General features: G+C 34.4%; 1 protein-coding gene across 3 annotated transcripts in view; it reads right to left on the minus strand.

Annotated features, from left to right (window-relative positions):
- Hcrtr2 (hypocretin receptor 2) overlaps positions 1–21763 on the minus strand; it is a 97646-nt gene that overhangs the window by 15728 nt on the left and 60155 nt on the right. For all 3 annotated transcript variants that reach the window (XM_005318545.4, XM_040282829.2, XM_040282828.2), the window contains exons 2-4: positions 20276–20454; positions 14845–15088; positions 8271–8386 (exon numbers count right to left, since the gene is read on the minus strand). In XM_005318545.4, coding sequence (XP_005318602.1) covers positions 8271–8386; positions 14845–15088; positions 20276–20454 — 539 coding nt within the window. The remainder of the gene's footprint in view (positions 1–8270; positions 8387–14844; positions 15089–20275; positions 20455–21763) is intronic.

Here is a 21763-nt window from a genome sequence, read left to right on the forward strand (position 1 = left end):
AGATCATTTTGGCTATTTTCTGTTCATTATGTTTACATATTAATTTTTAGTATTAATTGCTTGTCTATTTTATAAAGGAAAAAAACAGACACCTAGAAATTCATAGGGATTATATTGACTCCATAAGTCAATTTGGTGATAATTTCTGTCATACCAATATTCAGCCTTTTTTGTTCTTTATCAAATTGAAGACCTTCTTTTTAGCCTAGAGAGCTCTGATCATGAAAGTTGTATTTTGTGAAATGCTTTTACTGTATCTGTTGAAATGATTGTGTGAGTTTTTCCCTTTATCCTATTAATATTATGCATTACATTGATTGATTTTCATTTATTAGACCCACCTTACATTTTTAGGTTAAATCACACTTGGTCATCATGTGCAACCCCTTTTATACATTATTGGATTTAGTTTGATAATATTTTGGTGACTACTTGACATCTCTGTTTGTTGAGAGCCACAGCCAAAGGGGCCCTAGCAAACTTCCAGCTGCCAGCAAACTTCCAGCTGCCAGCTGATGATTGGCTCACAGCAGCCCCAGCAACATCTAGCTGATTGGCTCCTCTGCAGAGCTGCTCATTGGAGGACTTCTTTGGCTCCGCCCATGCAACCCAGCCAATCGATCTCAAGAGCAGGAGGATTGTGGGAGGTGAGGAGGCTGGTGTGGGGGTGAGAGGCTTGTGGAAGCCGGTGGTGGCAGTTGGGCTCTGAGGGTTTTTTCCTGAGGAGCTGATTTGTTTGGCGTTTGTAGTTCTAAAAATAAAGTTAGTTTCTTTTGAAAAGTGGCTCCTGAATTGTGCCCAGCCAGACTGTGGCATTTGGTGGCCCGTACGGGGATCCAACCCACGACCTTGGTGTTATCAGCACCAGTGCCAGTGAAGACAAAGATAAAACTAATCTACAGTTTCTGCAATAGCCATCACTGAACTGCTTGCAGAACTTGCCTAAACTATGTGTCACTTGTATGCATTGTGGACTCACTTGTATGCATCGTGAACTATCTGTTGGTTCAGTGACTTGTGGTAGTGTTGGTGTATTTTTGCTAATGATGTCATCAATGGTACAATTTTTCCAACAAGAACCGTCAATTGGCATGGTGTATCTTCCTCCCTTCTGCTTGTCATGACAAAGACCTCTCCACAGGTGTGGCTGTATACTGGACCAGTAGTCAATGACGGGTAAGATCCAATTACAATGGTACCAACCCAAGACAGGGGGCTGATGCCCTAAGGTCAGCTCATCTGAAGACGGGTAAGGACCATATGTAGTATTGGACAACCTAAGGCAGGCACCGTCCCCAAGCCACATGCTTGTTGTTTTAACAGAGAGGGGGAGATGTTGAGAGCCACAGCCAAAGGGGCCCCAGCAAACTTCCAGCTGCCAGCAAACTTCCAGCTGCCAGCTGATGATTGTCTCACAGTGGCCCCTGCAACATCTAGCTGATTGGCTCCTCTGTGGTGATGTTCATTGGGCTGTTTCCCTGCCCTTCAGACTTCCAGCTGATGATTGGCTCACAGCAGCCTCAGCAACATCTAGATGATTGGCTCCTCTGCGGAGCTGCTCATTGGGGGACTTCTTTGGCTCCGCCCACACAACCCAGCCAATCGATCTCAAGAGCAGGAGGATTGTGGGAGGTGAGGAGGCTGGTGTGGGGGTGAGAGGCTTGTGGAAGCCGGTGGTGGCAGTTGGGCTCTGAGAGTTTTTTCCTGAGGAGCTGTTTTGTTTGGCATTTGTAGTTCTAAAAATAAAGTTAGTTTCTTTTGACAAGTGGCTCCTGAATTGTGCCCAGCCAGACTGCGGCATCTGTTAATATTTAATTAGACTATAGTTTTCTTTTCTTTGGAAGGGTATGCTTTCTCTTGACCTTAAGGAATGAGTTCTCTTGTCTTCTATTTTCAATAGTTTGTGAAGTATTTGAAGTATTTGTATTAATATTTAAATGTTTGGCAGAATTCAGTGAGAAAGTCAATAGATGCTTATAGATATAAATTTTCCTCTCAGTACATATTTTACTAAACTCTATATACATATTTGGTATATTGTGTTTTAATTGCCATTGATTTCAAAATACTTGTTTTCCTTGTATAATTTCTTCTCTTAACTATTGGTTATTTCAAAGTATAAAATTTAATTTTCTTACATATGTAAATTTTCCATTTTGTGTGTGTGTGTGTGTATATGTGTGGTAGAACTGGGGATTGAACCCAGGGCCTTTCATATGCTAAGCAAGTGCTCTAACCATTGAGCTACATCTTTAGCTCCCAAATTTCTTTTCATGTTTATTTTATAATATAATTCTATTGTGATAGGAACTTGTACTTTTTATTATTTTAGTCAGTTAACATGTACCAGTGCTTGTTTTATGAAGCCCTATTGTATGTATGATTTGCTTGAAACATGCATTATATGCATCTGGGACAAATGTATATTCTACTCTTTTTGGTGACATTTGGCAGATATTTGTTAAGTCTAATGATTGATATTCTTGTTCCAATCTTCTAATTCTATTTTGATCTTCTGCCTACTTTTTCTATTCATTAGAGTTAGTGGAAGAGTGGAGTTCAATTGTAATTGTTGAACTACTTATTTATTTCACCAAAACTGTTAGTTTTTGCTTGGTCTGTTTGAGTTTCAGTTATTAGGTCCATTTGTATATATAATTTTTGTATCTTCTGGATGAATTGATTCTTTCATCATCATGAATTATTCCTCTTTACCAGTAATTTTTTAAAACTTATTTTGGCTAATATTAGTATAACCACTTCAGTTCATTTTTGAGTCCTTTTTACATGGTACATTGTTTTTCCACTATTTTACTTTTTACCTATTTGTATTTTTAAACATAAGGAGTATCTCTTGTAGACAGAGAAAGTTGTTTGTTGGTTGGTTGGTTTTGTCTACTCTAATATTCTATGCCTTTTGATTAGAATATTTCACCTATTTATATTTAATATAATTATTGAGAATATGCAATCTGGTTTTATTTTAAGCCTTTCATTGGCAAATTTATTGGATCACCTTATGGTTAGCACAATTAGATAATTTTACTTTCAAAGTAGAACTTAATAAGCTAATTAACTGATATACTTCCTAAAGAAGGATTTTAAAATTCTTTTTATTTGTTCCAATTACTTATACATAATAGTAGAATGTATTTTGACATGTTATACATATATGGAGTATCACTTCTTATTCTTCTGATTGTACATGATGTAGAATTGCATTGGTCATAATATATGCACATGGGAAAGTAAAAGTCTGATCCATTCTACTATCTTTCCTATTCCCATTAGCCCTCCATTCCCTACTTTCCCCTTTGTTACTTTGATTTTTCCAAGTTACTTTGATTCTTCCCTACCTAACTCCCTCATTGTGAGATAGCATCCACATATCACAGACAACATTTGGCCTTAGGCTTTGGGGAATTGGCTTATTTCATTTAGCATGATAGTCTCCAATTCCATCCATTTACTGGCAAATTCCATAATTTCATTTTTCTTTATGGCTGAGTAGTATTCCATGTGTATATATAACAAATTTCTTTATCCATTCATATGTTGAAGGTTTCCTAGGTTGGTTCCATAGTTGAGCTATTGTGTGTTGAACTGCTATAAATATTGATGTGGCTGAATCACGGTTGTATGCTGATTTTAAGTCCTTTGATTATAAAACTAGGAGTGGGATAACTGGGTCAAATGGTGGTTCCATTTCAAGTTTTCTGAAGGATCTCCATAGTGCTTTCTAGTGTGGTTGCACCAATTTGCAGTCCCACCAGCAGTATATGAGTGTACATTTTCCCCCACATTCTCATCAACATTTACTCTTACTTGTATTCTTGATGATTGCCATTCTGACTGGAGTGAGATGAAATCTCAGTGTGGTTTTAATTTGCATTGATGCCAATTTAATTTCAATAACATACAAAATGTTTGCTCCAATATAGCTACATTCATCCTCTTCCTTCTTTTCAATTATATCTTTATACATCATAAACTGAATCTTTATTATTTTATACAAGTGTCTTTTAATTTAGATATAAGAAATAATTACACATAAAATACATGTACACTATTTTTATATTTACCTACGTATTCACCTTTACTGGTGCTCTTTATTTCTTGGTGTGGACTTGAATTACTGCCTCCATAATTCTGCCTTGCAATTGTGATTGACTACTTCTCACACTAGACTTATTTGTTATCACTTAACATTACTGTGTTAATTTTAAATTCTCCAAGAAGAATATTAAAAAATAAAAAGAGACATAAGAGGGTAAGAAAAGAGCTGGGAAGTAGAAGGTCTTTCAAACTCTTCTGAAAGTAGAAATATAGTCTCAGACCCAAGAATACACTATAGTTCAACCCAAATGCCTCTTGCAGTACCAGAAGCAGTATGTGCTTAATAAATATTTATGAGATGAATTAACAAAAGTTCATGCAGTCTTGAAGATTGAAGTGTTGTTAAACTCTCTGAAGGATCAGAACTGGAAATAATGCTGACACTATGCACACAGGGCCAAGCAAGCCAAAGTTAACAAATTCTTTTTTCTTTTAAAGAGAGAGAGAGAGAGAGAGAGAGAGAGAGAGAGAGAGAGAGAGAGAGAGAGAGAGAATTTATTTTTTTAAAAATTTTCGGCGGGCACAGCATCTTTGTATGTGGTGCTGAGTATCGAACCCGGGCCGTACGCATGTCAGGTGGGCGCGCTACTGCTTGAGCCACATCCCCAGCCCCAGTTAACAAGTTCTTTTTTTTTTTTTTTTTTTTTTTGAGAGGGGAGAGAGAGAGAGAGAGAGAGAGAGAGAGAGAGAGAGAGAGAGAGAGAGAGAGAGAGAGAATTTTTAATCTTTATTTTTTTTTTTTAGTTCTCAGCGGACACAACATCTTTGTTGGTATGTGGTGCTGAGGATCGAACCCGGGCCCCACGCATTCCAGGCGAGCGCGCTACCGCTTGAGCCACATCCCCAGCCCCGTTAACAAGTTCTTAAACAGAAGATTTTAGAGAACAGTCTGTTGAGTTTTCTAAGTCATATTGTCAAAAAAAAAAGTAAGTAATTGATTTCAGCAAAGCAATAGCTAATTCTTTTAATGAGGCTTAAAGTTCTTGAGAAAGTTGAACAAGGGCATACAGTTCACTTACTAATAATCTTATGCTTACCAATTCAAAAGTATATAACAGATTCCCTCCATCTTCGTAATTTTAAACAAATAGGACAGGCCTTCATTTGATGGCTCACTTGATGTAGCCTATGGCACACATAATGCCTTACAACTCTGTTTATAGACACTAGCAGTTGGAAATTGAGAGTTGCTCAAGCAGAATTCTACATAATTACCCATTTGGGGTTAATTTACTTTATTGTGGCTGCTAAAGTGAGCTCAGCTGAATTTGCCATTTTCCATTCCAATCTGTTTTGTAAATGTTTTTACTTTCACAGCCCAGGCATTTTACTGCAATCTTCTAAATCATGTGGTTCGCACTAACCAGGACAGTTCATCAACAAGAATGTGGATTATTTCTGAACCTCTAATACAATTTTGAAGTATTTTAGAGTTCAGGCAATTTTGAACTATAAGCTTAATTAAGTTATGAAGACATAAATTGTTTGGGGTTTGGTAGTCATTCATTTATTCAAAAATGGTTTTGGAAAACTTTCTATGTGAGGCATCACATAAGGAATGGGGATACAATGGTAATAAGGCAGGTCTATGTATCACCCTTAAGGTGTTTTAAATGAATGTTAATTTATAAATAAATAAGAAAATATGAGTTTCTATTATGCATAATGCACTAATGAGTAAAAATGTGGAAGGGGATGCACTTAACACTGAACAGTTTTAGCATCTCAATCTAAATAAAAATATCTTCTTTACTCTGTGCTCACTGAATATTTTTTCTTCCACAGTAATTTTTTCTAGGTTTTCTAAAAACATCTCTGAGTTAACTCGGCAATGTATTCTTCCACGTCCCCCTTCACTTAAACCCTAAATACTTTCTCATATCTTCTCATATTTTTAGCATTTACTGAGCAATAGATATATATTGAGCATTGTTAATTGTAGTGATACAAACATGAAGGCTATTGTGTATTATCTTAATTTAATACAGTAAAAGAGTCAATCTAAGGTAATTTACAAGTGCTATGAAAGAAGTTCATTTAAAAAAGGCAGTCCTATTCAACAATTCAACACATTATTTTGGAAATATAAGCAGAATTGGTTGAAAAGCCAAATAACAGCATATACTATTAAGGTATTTTATTTAATGAGCAGTCTCTGTGCTTTAGGTCCTTAATTAGTCTAAAGTATGTAACCAATCTGTGAGGTGGATGCTATACAACCCCACTCCAAAGATGAAAGTGAGGCACAAAAAAAAATTTAAGCCATTGACAAGATTATGTAACTACTAAGTGACATTGTCAGGGTGTAGAATTCATGTTGTCTGGCCTTTGGGTCTGTCATTTTTACTTCTTTATACTATAGTATTCCAGATTTTCCACCCCTCAGCTTGCAAAAAGATCCCCATAGCCCTGTGACCTTCTGTGTCTTTAGTAAGGAATGCTTCTCTTCTTCATGGTCAAGATTATACATATGACAAATCTTGGCTATTGAAAAGTAAGGAGGCATAACATATGCCACCTCATGGCAGAAATTTTCATTTCTTCCAGCTTTCTGCTCCTTCTCTCAGCCCCAGCATGCCATGTCTATGGGAGTACAGCCATGGCAAATCCCCAGTACTGACATGAAACACGAGTGACACAGAACTGTTGCTGCAAACCACATCCACCTTTTTATAGCATAATAATCACTGAAAACTTACCAACACAATTATATGTCCCAGAAAGTGGGATGCTACATTAACAAAACACCATAAAATATGTGGCCTTGGCTTCATGGGTAGGTGGAAAATTTTCTTGATCCCAGTGAGTTGAGGAAACTCACTGGGATCAAGAAAATCACCACTCATGTTTTACAATGGTTCACATTTTGGGATTTTTTAGTTTAAAAGGTTGGGGAATGGAGTGCTAATAAACTTTGCTATTGGTTGCACTTAAAGGTCATAAAAGAAATGGCTTCTTAGCAAAAAATTGAGAAAAAGAAAACTTGGAAATCATACAATATATTTGGAAGATGCAAGTATTGCTCTTTTCCAATTAGTATATATAATCTTTAAAAAAATGCTTTGAATAATGAGAGTCAAATTAGACATGAATAAAGACCCAATCCCAAAGACCAAATAATAGGTTTGTGAAATCTTTTTAACAAATTAAGATGGTCCTGATAAGTTCTTTCAGTTCAGTAAAATATGTCAAAGAAAACCAAACAACAGCATGGCTTTTCACTAACCTGATAAACTCAATATAATGACAATAATTTTAAATAAGGACAAAAATACATTTAAAAAATACATCTTTAAGAAGTGTGTCATTTTAAGATACAACTTACAAAATATAGAAGGCTGACCCATAATCTTTTTCTGTGCCTTTATAAACCACTGCAGGTATGTGTTAGTGATTTCATTCAAATCATCAACTTAACACTTCAATACTTACATGCTGTAGGCCTTGGATTCCATACCCCTTCACTATGTCTTATTCTGTTTCCCTGTACTTATATAATTAAGGTGATTTTCAACCTGCATCTGACTCTGCCCCTTCCAATGTGTTACTCAGTGACATAAAAGAAACTTTTAGCTTCTTGCAAGACAAGTGTGACAAAGATCCGTGATGAATGTTTGGTGAGTGAATAATTGAGTGAAGCAATACAAGCCTTTGCTGACACAGTGGAATTATCTAACAGATTGCAATAACTCAACTGGGAATTATTAAAGTTTTTAAAAATCTAAATGAGACCTGATTCTTCTACCCTTCTAAAAATGAGATCTCTGAAGTTGGAGATTTAACCCATTAGTTAAAATGTAAATCTTATTCTAAAATATTACCTTCTAGATATAGTCTCAGGAAAATTTAAAGAAATTTTTATTTGCTTCTTCTCAAAAGAACAAAATTAATAACGTTATTCCAAACAAAATCAACCCAATCACTGAAGTTACTGAAGTTAAATTTTGGCCATAAATTTAAATTCCTTAAGACAAGACTTAAAATATTCCCTAAATATCACTCTAAAAAAACGTCAAGACATATACTTCCATGGCTAAAGCCTCATTATTTTTGAACAAATGATCCTTTGCTGAGCATGGTATGCGGCACAATGCATTCTTAAATTTTAAGCACTTCCTAAAGAAAACACATGCAAATTATTTGGCATTACATACCTGTCGGCACCAGAGTTTCCGGAATATTTGCAGATAAGCCAACACCATAAGACACAGGGGTGCCATGTATGTCACAAGAAAGAAACAGATGTGATACATCTTGGGGTAAATTTCTCCTGGGATGAAAGTTAAAATAATAAAATCTTATGTTAAAATTGATGAATTTTTAAGATAATTCTCTCAACATTTTTCCTTCAGAGTCTGCTTTAGTCTTTTTATGGTTTCATTAGCATATTACATATAGATATAAAAATAATTGACAATATTTACTTAAATTTACTCACTGTATGTTTATACATATACATGTATACATATACCAAATGTGAAGTTGTGATTTCACTTTATGTACTTATTAGCATTTCTTATTTGTGCTACCATAATCTATCCAAAATCAAATATTCCTTTATTGAAAGGCCTTTATTTCACTAAGTGCTAAACATTAATTGGGGTTGTTATGTTTCCATTTACAAAAAGGGACTTGACTTGGTCAAAGCCTAATAAGGATATCTTTGGATAAAGTGGGAAGAGAATATAAGCTCAATTGATTCCTTCTCACTAGAATATAAATTCCCTGGGAAATTGGGAGGTTGTTTCCCATTGTCTTGAATGAAATGTCTAAAATTTTTGGAAAAATAAATACAATAAACATTTGATGATTTTTTTGTTTACTTACTGTAACACATACAAAACTTCTCTTAAAACAGAACATCTCTGTGTGTGTGTGTGTGTGTGTGTGTGTGTGTGTAGAAGAATATATGCATGCACTTTCAATGAAAATGAGAAGTTTAGAGCTTTTTAAAGTTAATTTTTAATCCAGCATGGGATTTTTCTTTATTATAACCATCTCACATTTTAGGAATAAGTTCCTTTAGGCTTGTAGTGATTTTAAAAATTTATCCTTAATCTAAATACACCAATGATGTTTATTACTAATTAGACATTTCACTGAAGAGTTGATTAATTAGTTACTTAATGGCATTGTGGCTTACTGTTAACATTATACCATTTCTAAAATACTTCTATCACTGACCTTTTATTTTGTTGTTGTTTTGTGGTGCTGGGGATCAAATGAAGGACATGCACGTTCTGCACAAGCACTCTGCCCTATCACTCACTGACTTTTTAAATGCTATAGAAAATGTTTTCCCTACGCTAGTATTTGGATATATCACAGATATACCTACTATAACTGTAATGTAAAATAAAATAGTATATATTACACAGATAAATTCATATTAAACCTAAAACCTCAATAAAATTGTAAGTGGATGCTAACAAAACAAAGTTATTATCATTTCCTTCTAAAACCACATGCCTTATTTTGACCTTGATATCGGCAAAAGGGTTAGTTCCATACTATTACAGAGAGGTAGTGCTATCCCCTCCATGAAATATTCTCTTTATTACTTCAGAAAGGATATGAATGATGAAAGATTAATTATGTGATCAAAATTCTGATAAGGGAAATTTATTGTCAGGATTTTCCAACATTAAGTCTGATGATGACCATAATAATGGATAACATTTATTTGGCAATCATCCATTTTATCCTTACTGAAAATATTTTAAACCTTACTATGCATTTAATATTCTCCACATTCTCTATTCCATAGTTTGTTGTCCTGAGTTGGTTGAACTTGAGTCGAATATTCTCTGTATTCTCTCTTCTAAAACTATCTTATTTCTCTGTTTTTTCTTCACTGTAATCTTCTGAAGGAACAGCAGGATGCATGTGCTGCTAGGAGGTCTAAGAGACCAATTTGAGCTGTCATTTTTAGCTCTATCTGGCTCAAAAGGCACTCACCTACCTCATCAGTTTCTAACTTCCTTTCAAGTTTATCCTGTAAAACTGGCCAGTGACATAAAAAGTGATAGAATTCAAGCAGCCTGACTGGAGGAATAACAAATAGTATTTCCCTTTGAAGTGCTACAGCCTGAGATGCATTTGGTGGGCCAATTTCAAAGGAATTGGAAGGTGACCTCAGCACTTTTCAGGCACCTAAGTGGCTTTGAACTTTTATTTGTTTTGAAGAAAGTGTCACATGAGCTTTCCACATTAGAAAACAAAAAAAATTATCTTTGAAGCTTACTTACCTGTGAAGCCCTGATGTCTGCATTAGACTAAATTGACTGAGGGAAGGAAAGTAGATTTTATAGCTAACTTTTTAAAAATATCTGTGATAACAGTTTTGGGTTTTGAACAGATGAGTGCAAAACCTTATTTTGCAACTTAGTGTACTTATGAATAGTTGGAAAATTATGTAATTGGCTAGTAAATGCATATTATGATAATGAACACTGAAATGGAGATCAGTTGATCAAGCAAAATTATATTTCCAGCAAGGATAGATTGTTTTAATAAGGAGATTATAATAGATAATTGGGGAAACATGATAGTCTTAAATTCCTCATTTTGTGCTGAGAGTACAGGCCAATAGGAAACCCACATATGCCACTGAAAATTTAAATTGTACATTGAAAATATCTCTGAAACCTTTCTGCAGTAGATAAAGTAATGTCTTTTAAACATTATATGACACTTATATATAACCTAGAATGGAGCTGTATAAAATGATAAGCAATGTCTTCTAAACATTATGACACTTGTATATAACCTATAGTAGAGCTGTATAAAATGTGTTTCCCTGGAGGACTATTTTAATTAGAAACCAGCATTTCAAAGATGGACAACCATTAAAAAATCTTTGTCTCTATTCACTTGGTGGCATCTACAATCTAAATAAATTTTTTGCTTAGGTAGGTATGTTTCATATATGTTTATACACACATATACATATCTAACAAATAAGGAACAAATGAAGTTCTTAAAGCCATCTTTGAAATCAGAGATTAAAGATTCCTGTCATATTATTAAATTTGACCATTGTTTCAAAGCTCATGGGTCCATTTAATGTACCTGAATCTTTAATATGCTTTATTATCTTATCCTCTAACAAATGTTTTTAATAAATGTTTCAATTAATACACACATGTACATATTTAAATGCTTTGAAAGCCTAATAATAAGCTACTCTTATAGAAGAGTGCCACTATTTTTTTCAGACCATCAAAGAATAACTTGTAATATTCAAGAGAAGAGCTATTCATCAATCCCTAGTGTTCAGAACCATGTTTGACTAACAGTACATGTTCATTAAAGATTTGCTAAATGAGTAGTGAAGTGATTATTTTTCTGACTGTGCAAAAAGAAATAACTTCCTTCTCCATAAATTTTTATCATGTGGAACCATGAATTTACAAACCAAGCCTTCAAGAAAGTAGGAATATAATTCTGAAACAATTTTTTTAAACCTTAGGAGTATGAGTTGATGTCAGTGGAGCAGTGAACACAAAGAGAAGAGCTATTTACCAAGATCCTTAAAATCAGTAGTATGAATATACTTCATATTTACTTAAGTATACATGTGTGTATCAGAATATGTGGTTTACAGTCAATTTTTAAAAAGCAAACAAACAAAATATTAGCATGATGACTATTATTTGTTTCAGAAATCATTTATTCATAACAGTTATATGTTCTGTATAATATTTCCATTGAGACATGATTCCAAGTTATTTTTTACCACATGTAAAACAGGATTTGCTGGACTTTCTCAGAAGAAATTTGATAGAGATAAATCAACTGGCCACATGGTTTTTCTGACTTTTTCTCCACTGTGATATTGGTTGTAGGAAAATTAAATATCACTGTTTACTTTTATAATTGTATTATTTGTTGAATTTAGCAGAAAGATAAGAAAAAAATAGATTGTGAATTAATCTCAAATAAGATAGTGTATTTTACAGCAAAAGTTTTAAAATTGAGTTCAAATGTATTGGGCGTTTAGAAATACTTGAATTTAGAAAAGTGACATTATAAAGTGTACTTTCCTATGGTGTTTTTAGGTTTTGACTATCAGACATATCCCAAATTTTAACATATTAACTTGAACATGGAACTATAAATATTCTACTTGAAAGGACTCATGGAATATAAAATCATTTAAATAAATGATGTATCTATAGAACAATAAGATTAGAACCTGGTTGGAATTATTTTGTATTCCTCTAAAAACATTAAGTGATTAGCAACTACATTAAATATTTAAAAAGCTAATTTACAGCATTAAGTGAGTTCAATATTGTGGATGTTCAACTAAATTTAATATCACTTAATTTTCACCTTTATAAGCATTTTAAATAAATGTTGGACTCTTTAAAAATAAATTTCAAATAGTTTTTTAAGTGACTCTGAAGACTGAGTATATATTTTTAGATATTCAATAATGTCTTTTATGAAAGAAAATATCTACGCAAGAGTTAGGTAATATAATACAGAGGGAGAAATGAACTTTTTGTATTTATGTTTATTGCTTAAAAGCAAGAAAAAATAATGTGCCTATTTTGTCATATCAATAGTAAATTGATAACAATAACAATAATGGACAGGATTCATAGCTTTATAACTTTTTTTTTGTTAGTAGGAATTAATGCTCCTTCATTACTTAGGAATACATAAGAACTTTATGTGATAGTCCATAAATATGTAATGAAACTAATACCAAAATAGAGAAGATACTCCTGACACATGTTGAATAATAACTGAGTATTTTATCATAATTTATAATCTTCATAATCTTCAAGGATACCAGATTTTGAGTTGGAAGCTTTAGATTTACATGCAGATGTGATTTTATAATCTTGAACAAATAGTTTTATCTCTCTAGCACTCAATTTAGTCATACATTACCTAAAAGATTCTGAGCAACAAACTTTAAGCTGTTTTTCAAATATTGTTAAGGAACTGTATAAGAAACACAATGTCACAATCTGTCCTCAACATACCTTTTTTCAAATTTTATTTTTTAGCCTATCTGTTCTGTGTTCCAGAAGTGATAAATTCCCATTAGGTGGGTTCCCATTAGGTGGGTTTTCTAGTTCCTGGTACACCCTTTTTCTCTTCCAGAATTCCCTCTTATTTTTAATGCTTTGCTGAAATGTTCATAACTCCTCTGTAAACTTTTGTCCAAATGGCTAGGACTAAGTTTGTTCTCTCATTTGTGTTCATAACACTTTGACTATATTAGATTAATATAGTGATCACACTATAAATGTTTGTTTATTTGCTTTTCAGCCTCACTATAATGAATATGCTCAATTAGGGAGAGTCTATTTCTCTTCAGGCTAGCAAAATTCATGGCACACTCTAAATATTCATAATGTTGTTTGAACATTAAATAAGTGGGACACAAGACATTTATAAAATACGCCTACAATATTGGAACTTTCCATTCATTTTTTGGTCTATATTATTAAAGGAAAAAATTGTAAGATTGAGGATAATCCAGAAAATAAATATGGCAAACCAATTCTGATTTTATAAAGGAAGTGTAAATCTACATTTTAAAAAAGATTACTTAATATTTGGGGTAATAAAATTTGGATGAAATTGCTGTTTTTGGCAAGTCTTATGACAATATAAGATAATCCCAGTGTCTTTTTAATTTTATATTGATATAATGAAAGCATATTTCTCAATTACTGATTTTTCCCCTTTTGTGTTCAAAAAAAGCACCAAAGTCAGAATTATCAGAAATTCAAATATTCAAACATTTGAAAACAACATATCTATAAACAATCCTTGGGGTACACTGTCTTTTAACCCATCTTTCTAATAAGCATAACTGTGCCTTTTTCTCACAAACAAGCACTCTACTATGTTTAAGTTGCATAAATATGAGACAGGCAATATACTTATCCAAAAGAAATCGCATTATTTTCTTCCTTTATGTGATAGTTTTGTTACTGCTGTATGCTATGTGAAATGCAGGATTACTTTCTATCATTGTTTGTTATATCTAGGATTGTGCCAGCACCAGGTATAGACAAAAATGTTCCCATTTTTACTAGTTTTGAACCAAAGGAGCACTTCTGCTTATTTAAATTTTGCTATTGTACATGTCAGATGGAAAAACAGAAATGATTCCTAATTAACATAACTCCTTGATCAGATAACATTTATTCCAATGATAAAACTCATCAACTGATGTGTTGAGAAGAGAGAAAGCAAATTGGAATAATACCACTCAGAAAATACAAGTCCACATAGTCACCTCTGGTCGTGTTCCAAGGACATATTTCCAGGATGTGGTTTTAAAATAGACAGCAGTTGCATTTGAGGTTCATCAGAGGATTTGAAACTTGAGACAACATGAGGTTCGACCATCTTAGAAGATGCTAATTATTCTAGAATATATTTTTTATTTGTATTATTTGACTGCTTTTTAATAGAATTTAAGAAAAATGAAATAACAAAATTTGGACTATAGAATAAGCTTCTTCTTTCATTTCCTTTCTGAAAAATTTGGACACTGGAAAATAGAGCATATAACATTTTCAAAGGACTAAGGTGGAATTATTCTGTAAAATTGTTTTGGGTTTCAACTTGGTTTTCACACTTTTGCAAAACCAAATTAACAAATACCAGTGAGATATATAAGCCCAGCTTTATAATGACTATTTTTGGTTTTCAGGTGTAATGTTAATGTCAGCTCATGGGCCATAATGTGCTTACCTCCCCAGCGCTCATCACATACTGTAAATAGAGTGGTTTTATTAGCTAAGCCGGGGAGCATGGTACTGCACTCCATGACGATGGCCTGAGGAATCATTATGATGCAGGATACAATCCAGATGATGACGATGCTATTCCGGGCCCGCTTGGCTGTGCTCTTGAACATCAAAGGGTGACAGATTGCATACCATCGATCCAAGGCAATGCAGCTCAGTGTTAGGACAGACACAGACACAGACACAGTCTAGAGGAAGAGAACAAAGTACAGGAGAAGCATCAAGTGTCAAAAGCATTGCTTATAGCATATTTACCATATTACAAAGGTAGCACAACCAAGATTGCCAAAAAGCAATTCATGCAAGTGATTTATATTTAAGGAAAGTTATGTAAAAAAGAAGAAAAAAAATAGAAGTCTGTTACTAACATTACTATGACGATTACTATCATGATTCTGTTTTCCCACTTAGCCATTGACAGAGGAAATCATATCCTTGGATAGGCAGAAATAAAACATATATGAATGATAAGAACTGGAAAATTCTCTTTCACTTAAAGACAAGAACATAACATGTCTTTCCTTTAAATCATCATGTAAGGATTTGATTGAAATTATATTCAATTTTCATACTTGAATTCTGGGTACCTCATTTCATATTTTCAAATAATAAAGGATATTTGTACTTTGATATCTAATATGTTGCATCCAAATAAAGGCATGGGTCATGTGACTAGAGAATTCTATATATGGATCTCCTTACCACAGTTTGCTTACTGTTAGCATAAACAACTTGCCTCTTAACAATCAGATTAGGTTCACCCAGTCCAGCAGACCAGATTTCTAAATACTACCACCACAAATGATCCTTTGTCTTGGAGCTTTAAGGAAATAATAAGCATTTAATCTTATTTCCACACAAAATGTAATATGTTTAATGGATTCTTCTATACTGAATGAAACATTGATCCTGATATTAGTCTCAAAATTCACCCTTAAAAATAGAGGGTCCTTCTTATTTTCTTCTTAGTACTAGTCATATGATGGATTACTTATTTAATTTGTTCATTTGTGTGTATGCTCCATTTCAACAAAACCCTATGGCAGAAAGAATTATTTTTTTTCCACAACTCTGTCCTGAAAACCTAGCACAGCATTTAAAGTGCTTTATGTAATTAACAATATTTTTACTCAATTAATAGTGAAAAGCCTCAATGTAAAGTAATAGATATTATCCAATCATTTTCCTCTTCTTTTCTGTCTTAATTGTATTGATCGCATAGTCTGCAGCAAGGATAGGTATAATTGCTTCATACATAAGGATGCTCATTGTTAATGCATTTACTACAGGTATAAATAAATGAAAGGGGGCTAAGATTCAGTGCAGAAGAGAAGAAAGGGCTTTGGGTTAACTGTTAGGGTGACTGGTCTATTCTTACTCTTCCATCAGTGGACTACATAATATTGAGTCACACAATATTTTACACTTTGGGCTATGTGTGTATGTGTACATCTGTTAAATGGAAAAAAATCAGCAAGATGAGATTTCTATCAACTCTGATTCTTTTGAATCTCTTTGGGAGAGACAGAAGGTTGTAATTGGATCAATTCTAAAACTAGGTTTCCTAGGCAAAAAGCACATCTGGTAGTATTGGGTAAGTTACTCAACCTCTTTATTCCTCAGTTTTCTCCTCTATAAAATGTGGATGATAATAGCACACAAAATAGAATTGTAGAGAGAGTTAGTTGAGATAAAAATATGAGCTCCAGACCGTCACATAAGTGACAGGCTTATGATTCTTGAGAATTTTTTGTGCTATGTTAGAGTGCCTTCAATTAAAACTCTCTCTCTCTCTCTCTCTCTCTCTCTCTCTCTCTCTCTCTCTCTCTCTCTCTCTCTCCTCTCTAAATTCCACTCCTCCCTTGACCTATTAAAAATGAATCAAGTACTTAGAATCTCTTGATTCCATGGCTAACCCAGGAAATCCACTATGGCAGTCTTGATCTGCAGTTGATTTTATTTTCGTATCTACTGGGTCAGGGCTATATTTATCCTCTCTAGCAATTAGAAGTGTAAAGTGTTCATCAAGGCTTAGTAATTTATTATTCATGAATTTTAATCAACCTGGATGAATGAGATAGAAGTAGCATACTTCAAACTTGAATGTCATTTCTAGTATTTACCACTACTATTATATACTAATAATAAATCCATACCAGCTAACTTGAAAGACTGATGTCCAGTGCCAAAGAGGTACCCAGGGTGCAGCGCCATCTGTTTTGTATAGTGAAGGGAGAGAATATGCTGGTGTGATCTTCACAGCAGAATCCATTGAATGCACCCTTGACAATCAGTGGTTTAATATTCACTCTTGCTACATCCATATTTGCAGGTGTATAAGGCACACCAATATGCAATTAACATCCAATTTACAAGATTTTCTTGAGGGGATATAAAATTTCATCTTACCTTAAGTGATTATAAATGAGAGCTTTGTTGCTGCTTTTCACTTCTAGGAGTTTGCTTCTGGGTGCCTTTTTCATTTATATGCTGATATTAGCTTGTGTCATCCTGATAGTAAGTCATTTGAGAAATGAGTCTAGTATGAATTATGAATGTTGTTGAATGTGAGATGATGGGAGCAGGTTCTGCCTTCAGGTTCTTGGTGTCACTCATCCTAGAGGCACCAATGCAGGGGGCAATGCTTGAGGACTTCCTTTGGTAGAAAAGGATCCTTTTTTTATGCTAGCATAAAGGTATGCCAAAAGAATCTCAAAGGTCCACGACAGGTAGGAATAGAAATCTTGCCAAATCATAAATTTGGATGATAGGCACTAATAGATTAGAAGGTAGTAAAATATAACAACTGAAGGAGTAAGAAAGCCTATCTTACCACCCTACATGTACCACCTACATCTCACTTGGATTTTGTTCTTTTTCTGGCAGTTCCTATGCAGAGCCCATTATACAGTGTTTTTTAAAAAATAAATTCACTCTGAAAAATAATCATCTGTTCCTGTCATTGAGTGAAATGCATGATTATTTTCAGTCAATATTCCTCTAAATGTTAATGGTCTTGGAATTATAGAATTATTAAAATCTAAAAGGGTCATTTTAATTATTCAGTTAAGCTTTATTACATTTGTGAGATTATTAAGTTGTTTGAGTCTTTGCCAAAGTGTTATAGTACATCACTCATAAATCTAAAGGTTGTATTGTATTTAGAAGAAAAAGAACGTATAAATCATAGAGAATTAGTAAATGCCCTACAAATCTTAAGTGGAACCAAATAACCTTAAAACGTGGCTGGAAGTTATGTAATGTTTTTAAATATTAAATAGGACACAAATATCACCTCAGAGATAAAATTCATTAGCTTCAGAATATCACATCTAGGGGAAAACTACTCAAGGCTTATTATCCATTGGCACTATTTGTGACATTTGGAAAACTTCTATGGAAAGGAAGCAATAAATATTGAGAATTCAGACATAAGTTTTGTCAGTGCATGAAACTCTTTGTTTGCTAAGAAGTGATGTTGAATGAGTGAATGGAGAGACGGAGTCATTTCCATTCTGTGGCTACTCATTTGTTTCCTCCATGGCTTGTAGAGAAGAGAATCAACTGTGGAATCAACTAACTGGACCCTGTTTATACAGAAGTAGAACTGAGGATGATCTTTTAACTGCAGGACTTGCAGTTAAGCACGAGGTATGGATGACCACTGTCAGTGAATTCAGGAGAAATGCCTGCTTGCATCACTTACTGGTTCCTTGCTGCTCCTCCTGTGTGTCCTTTAGTGCTTACAGGACATCTGAAATACCTGCTCCATAGCAGGGTATTGTTATGCATCAGAATAGGGCTGCACCTGTTATAAGGTGATGCACCCCTCCTCATCACTCCATTCCCCACTAAAGCTTCTGGTTCACAGAGAAGACACAAGGACACTCTTAGTCAGCTGAAGAATCTGGGTAACTAGAGCCATTCTGAAAATTACAAGAGCCCCATCATTTCCTCCTGATGGTTATTGGCTCCAAAAATAATAAAAGTTTTCTGGAAGTACCACAGGCAGTTGAATATTGGAATTCTTTGCTCCTTAGAATTTTCCCAGTGCCTCCATGCAAATACTGTCAGAGGTACTCATTTGTCTGTTGTTCCTTTTACTATCTCTTGCAAAAACTTTGCTACAGTTCATTTTTTATAATCTGTTCATGGTTTGCAGCAGGCTGACCCAAACTAACCTTACAGTTAAACATATGTGCATGATGCTTACAACTTGTAGGGCATTTTCCATTAGTCTGCAAATGATGTCTGACCTTAAAAATTATCACTTCTCTTTATAAGAGGTCACTGAAGAACTATAGAGCTGAAAATCCCTTATAACATTTCAGTTCTAAAAGACCAAACAATATAATTTCCAGTAATGAGCTATTTGTGGTCTCCCCCAACTTTCTGTTACCAGAAGCCTATTTTCTCTTCCTGCAAATATTATTATCCCCGCCTGGAAAACTGGAGAGAATAAGACAAAAGGTGGAGGAAGACTATGGAAGACAGGTTGAATAGCCACCATTTCACTTACTGTCCAGTTTCTAAAAGGGAATCTATGTATAAATAGTGTGGCTGTGGCCACTATCATGGGAAATTTTTTCCCCCAAAGGTCTCAGAACTACAAGAAGAATTAGAAGATTACTCTCTTAAAGTATTTGTTTTTAAGGTCTTATATGGCAATTAAATATAGAAAACCTGTCCTTGCTGTTGACTAATAAAACATGCAATAACAATGTTGATAACTGAGGTTTATTGAGAACATATTATGTTTACAAGATCATCAGAGGGTAATCACTTTGCGAAGGCATTTATGTAAATTATCTTAGCAAACTGTCACAACAACATATGAGATGTATCTCATTAAAGATTTCATCCTTGTAAAATAAGTGAATTGCAAACAGTCTGAGTATTTGACTTGATAGCATGCCATTTGTGAACAGCAAAACAATTTCCAAACCAGGTAGCCCCAGAACAACACCAAAACTTGTTCACTGTAGTGCTTGACCCCACGGCTCTTAATTCCTCCACATGAAAAGAAACCATTGTAAAAACAGATATCCTATTATTTGTACTGGAAGAAACTCAATCATTAATTTTTCAAATTCCTTATTTAAAAATGGTGAGATTAGAAATCAAAGAAGCCAAATACTTGTGTAACACTATAAAGATAATTTAACAGCTTTATGTCTCTATTTTGTACTCAGACCTTAACTTGTTTTTCCAGAAAATCTCAAGTATTATCTTCCTTAAGTCTGCCAGTTCCCAGCAAAGTATAATTCTTTCTCTACTCATTAGTTTACCCAAGGCCATAGCTAGCTACTATTGAAAATATATTTTTTTGGTAGTGTCTGTGTTTGAATTGAAAATATATGTAATAAAAGAATTACCTGTAAGTAAGGGATCACTTTACAGAGGGACTGTCCGAAGAACCAGGTCTCTGTGATATCGACAACCAGTGTGGCCGGAAGGCAGGTGATGGTCACCAGCACGTCAGCCAGAGAGAGGTTGACGATGAAGTAGTTGGTCACTGTCCTCATGTGGTGGTTCTTCCACACGGCCACACAAACTAATGTAAGAAGGAAAGGGAACAGTAAGCAAGCAAAAGAAGCAGGGGTCGATAGGGAAATTCTGTCTATCTGGCTAACACTTCTTAAAGTCCCTACATTGAAAAGGCAAGGTCATGAAACCTGTACTGTTTTAAACTGAACTAGTCAATCTGTGTGGATGCTGAGTTACATGCTCAAAAATCTGTTCATTTGCCTTGCTACATAATTTTCGATCAATCATAAGGCTGTGTTTTTTACCACTGGATTTTGAGTTGCAGCTATCAGAACTTAAAGAATAATCTTCTATTTAGCCTCTATTTTGCCAGCACTCAGCAATGCAGAAGGGCCTCAAAAAATATTTGATAGTTAAGATGAATTAGCAGCCAGTGGTTTTCAACCAACTGTTACGGTTTGCAACATCCATGATCTTTACCCAAATCTGTTAAACTGCATTTGGAACTTCTAACAGAGAAAAAGTCTTATCTTTAAAAGTCAAGAGCCAACAATTATTCAGCCCCTACTATTGCCAAATACTGAGCTGGACTGCTCATATACTTAAGTTGTTTAATCCTCACAACAATCCTAAGGGAAGACGTCACCCACATGCAAATGTGAGGTAACTGAGACACAGGGAATTCATGAGACTTGTCTAAGAACACATGGCTCTTGAAATAGAAAACTACAGTTACGACTGGGATTTAGTTCCAAGTGAAAAGCTGGCTTTTTCACCACACAGGCTGCCTTCTTTCATGAAAATGAGGGAGCTGTAACAAAGCACATATAACTTTTGGAAACTCTATCCTCCCTCCTTTTTATTCTTGATGGTCTCCAAACATCAACCTCAAATCAAACCTGTTTTTCAGTACTCTCACAGCGGGCCTCCCTCATTGCCTTGTAGAACATCCCCAGTTTAAAAGCTGTGCTATCTCATTCAGTTGCTCTTTCCTAAAAGAACATCCAGTTCCCCTCTTCTTGGTCTTCCGCTTGTCTGGTGTGTGCAAAGTTTACAAAATCACTGGCTCCAAAATTATATAGGTGTCCCTGTCTATTGATGGGTTTGCTTTACTGAAAGTAGCTGTGATTGTGTCTGGGGTATTATTAACCTGTCAGAGATGTCACCCATGCACCCAAATGATACAGTGATTAGTAACCTTATAGAGGGTAGAAATAAAAGTACATTTTGTTAAACTTACATTACGGAGTAAGATTTTCTTTTTGATTATCATGTGCCATTTATTAAGAGTCTTATATGGTAGGATATGCTTTTATCAGATTCTAAGGCTGAAATTGGCCATCAGCTACGAGTTGATGTCAGTTTAATAAACTACT

Source organism: Ictidomys tridecemlineatus, chromosome 8, assembly GCF_052094955.1.
Source record: "Ictidomys tridecemlineatus isolate mIctTri1 chromosome 8, mIctTri1.hap1, whole genome shotgun sequence".
NCBI classification, from domain to species: domain Eukaryota; kingdom Metazoa; phylum Chordata; class Mammalia; order Rodentia; family Sciuridae; genus Ictidomys; species Ictidomys tridecemlineatus.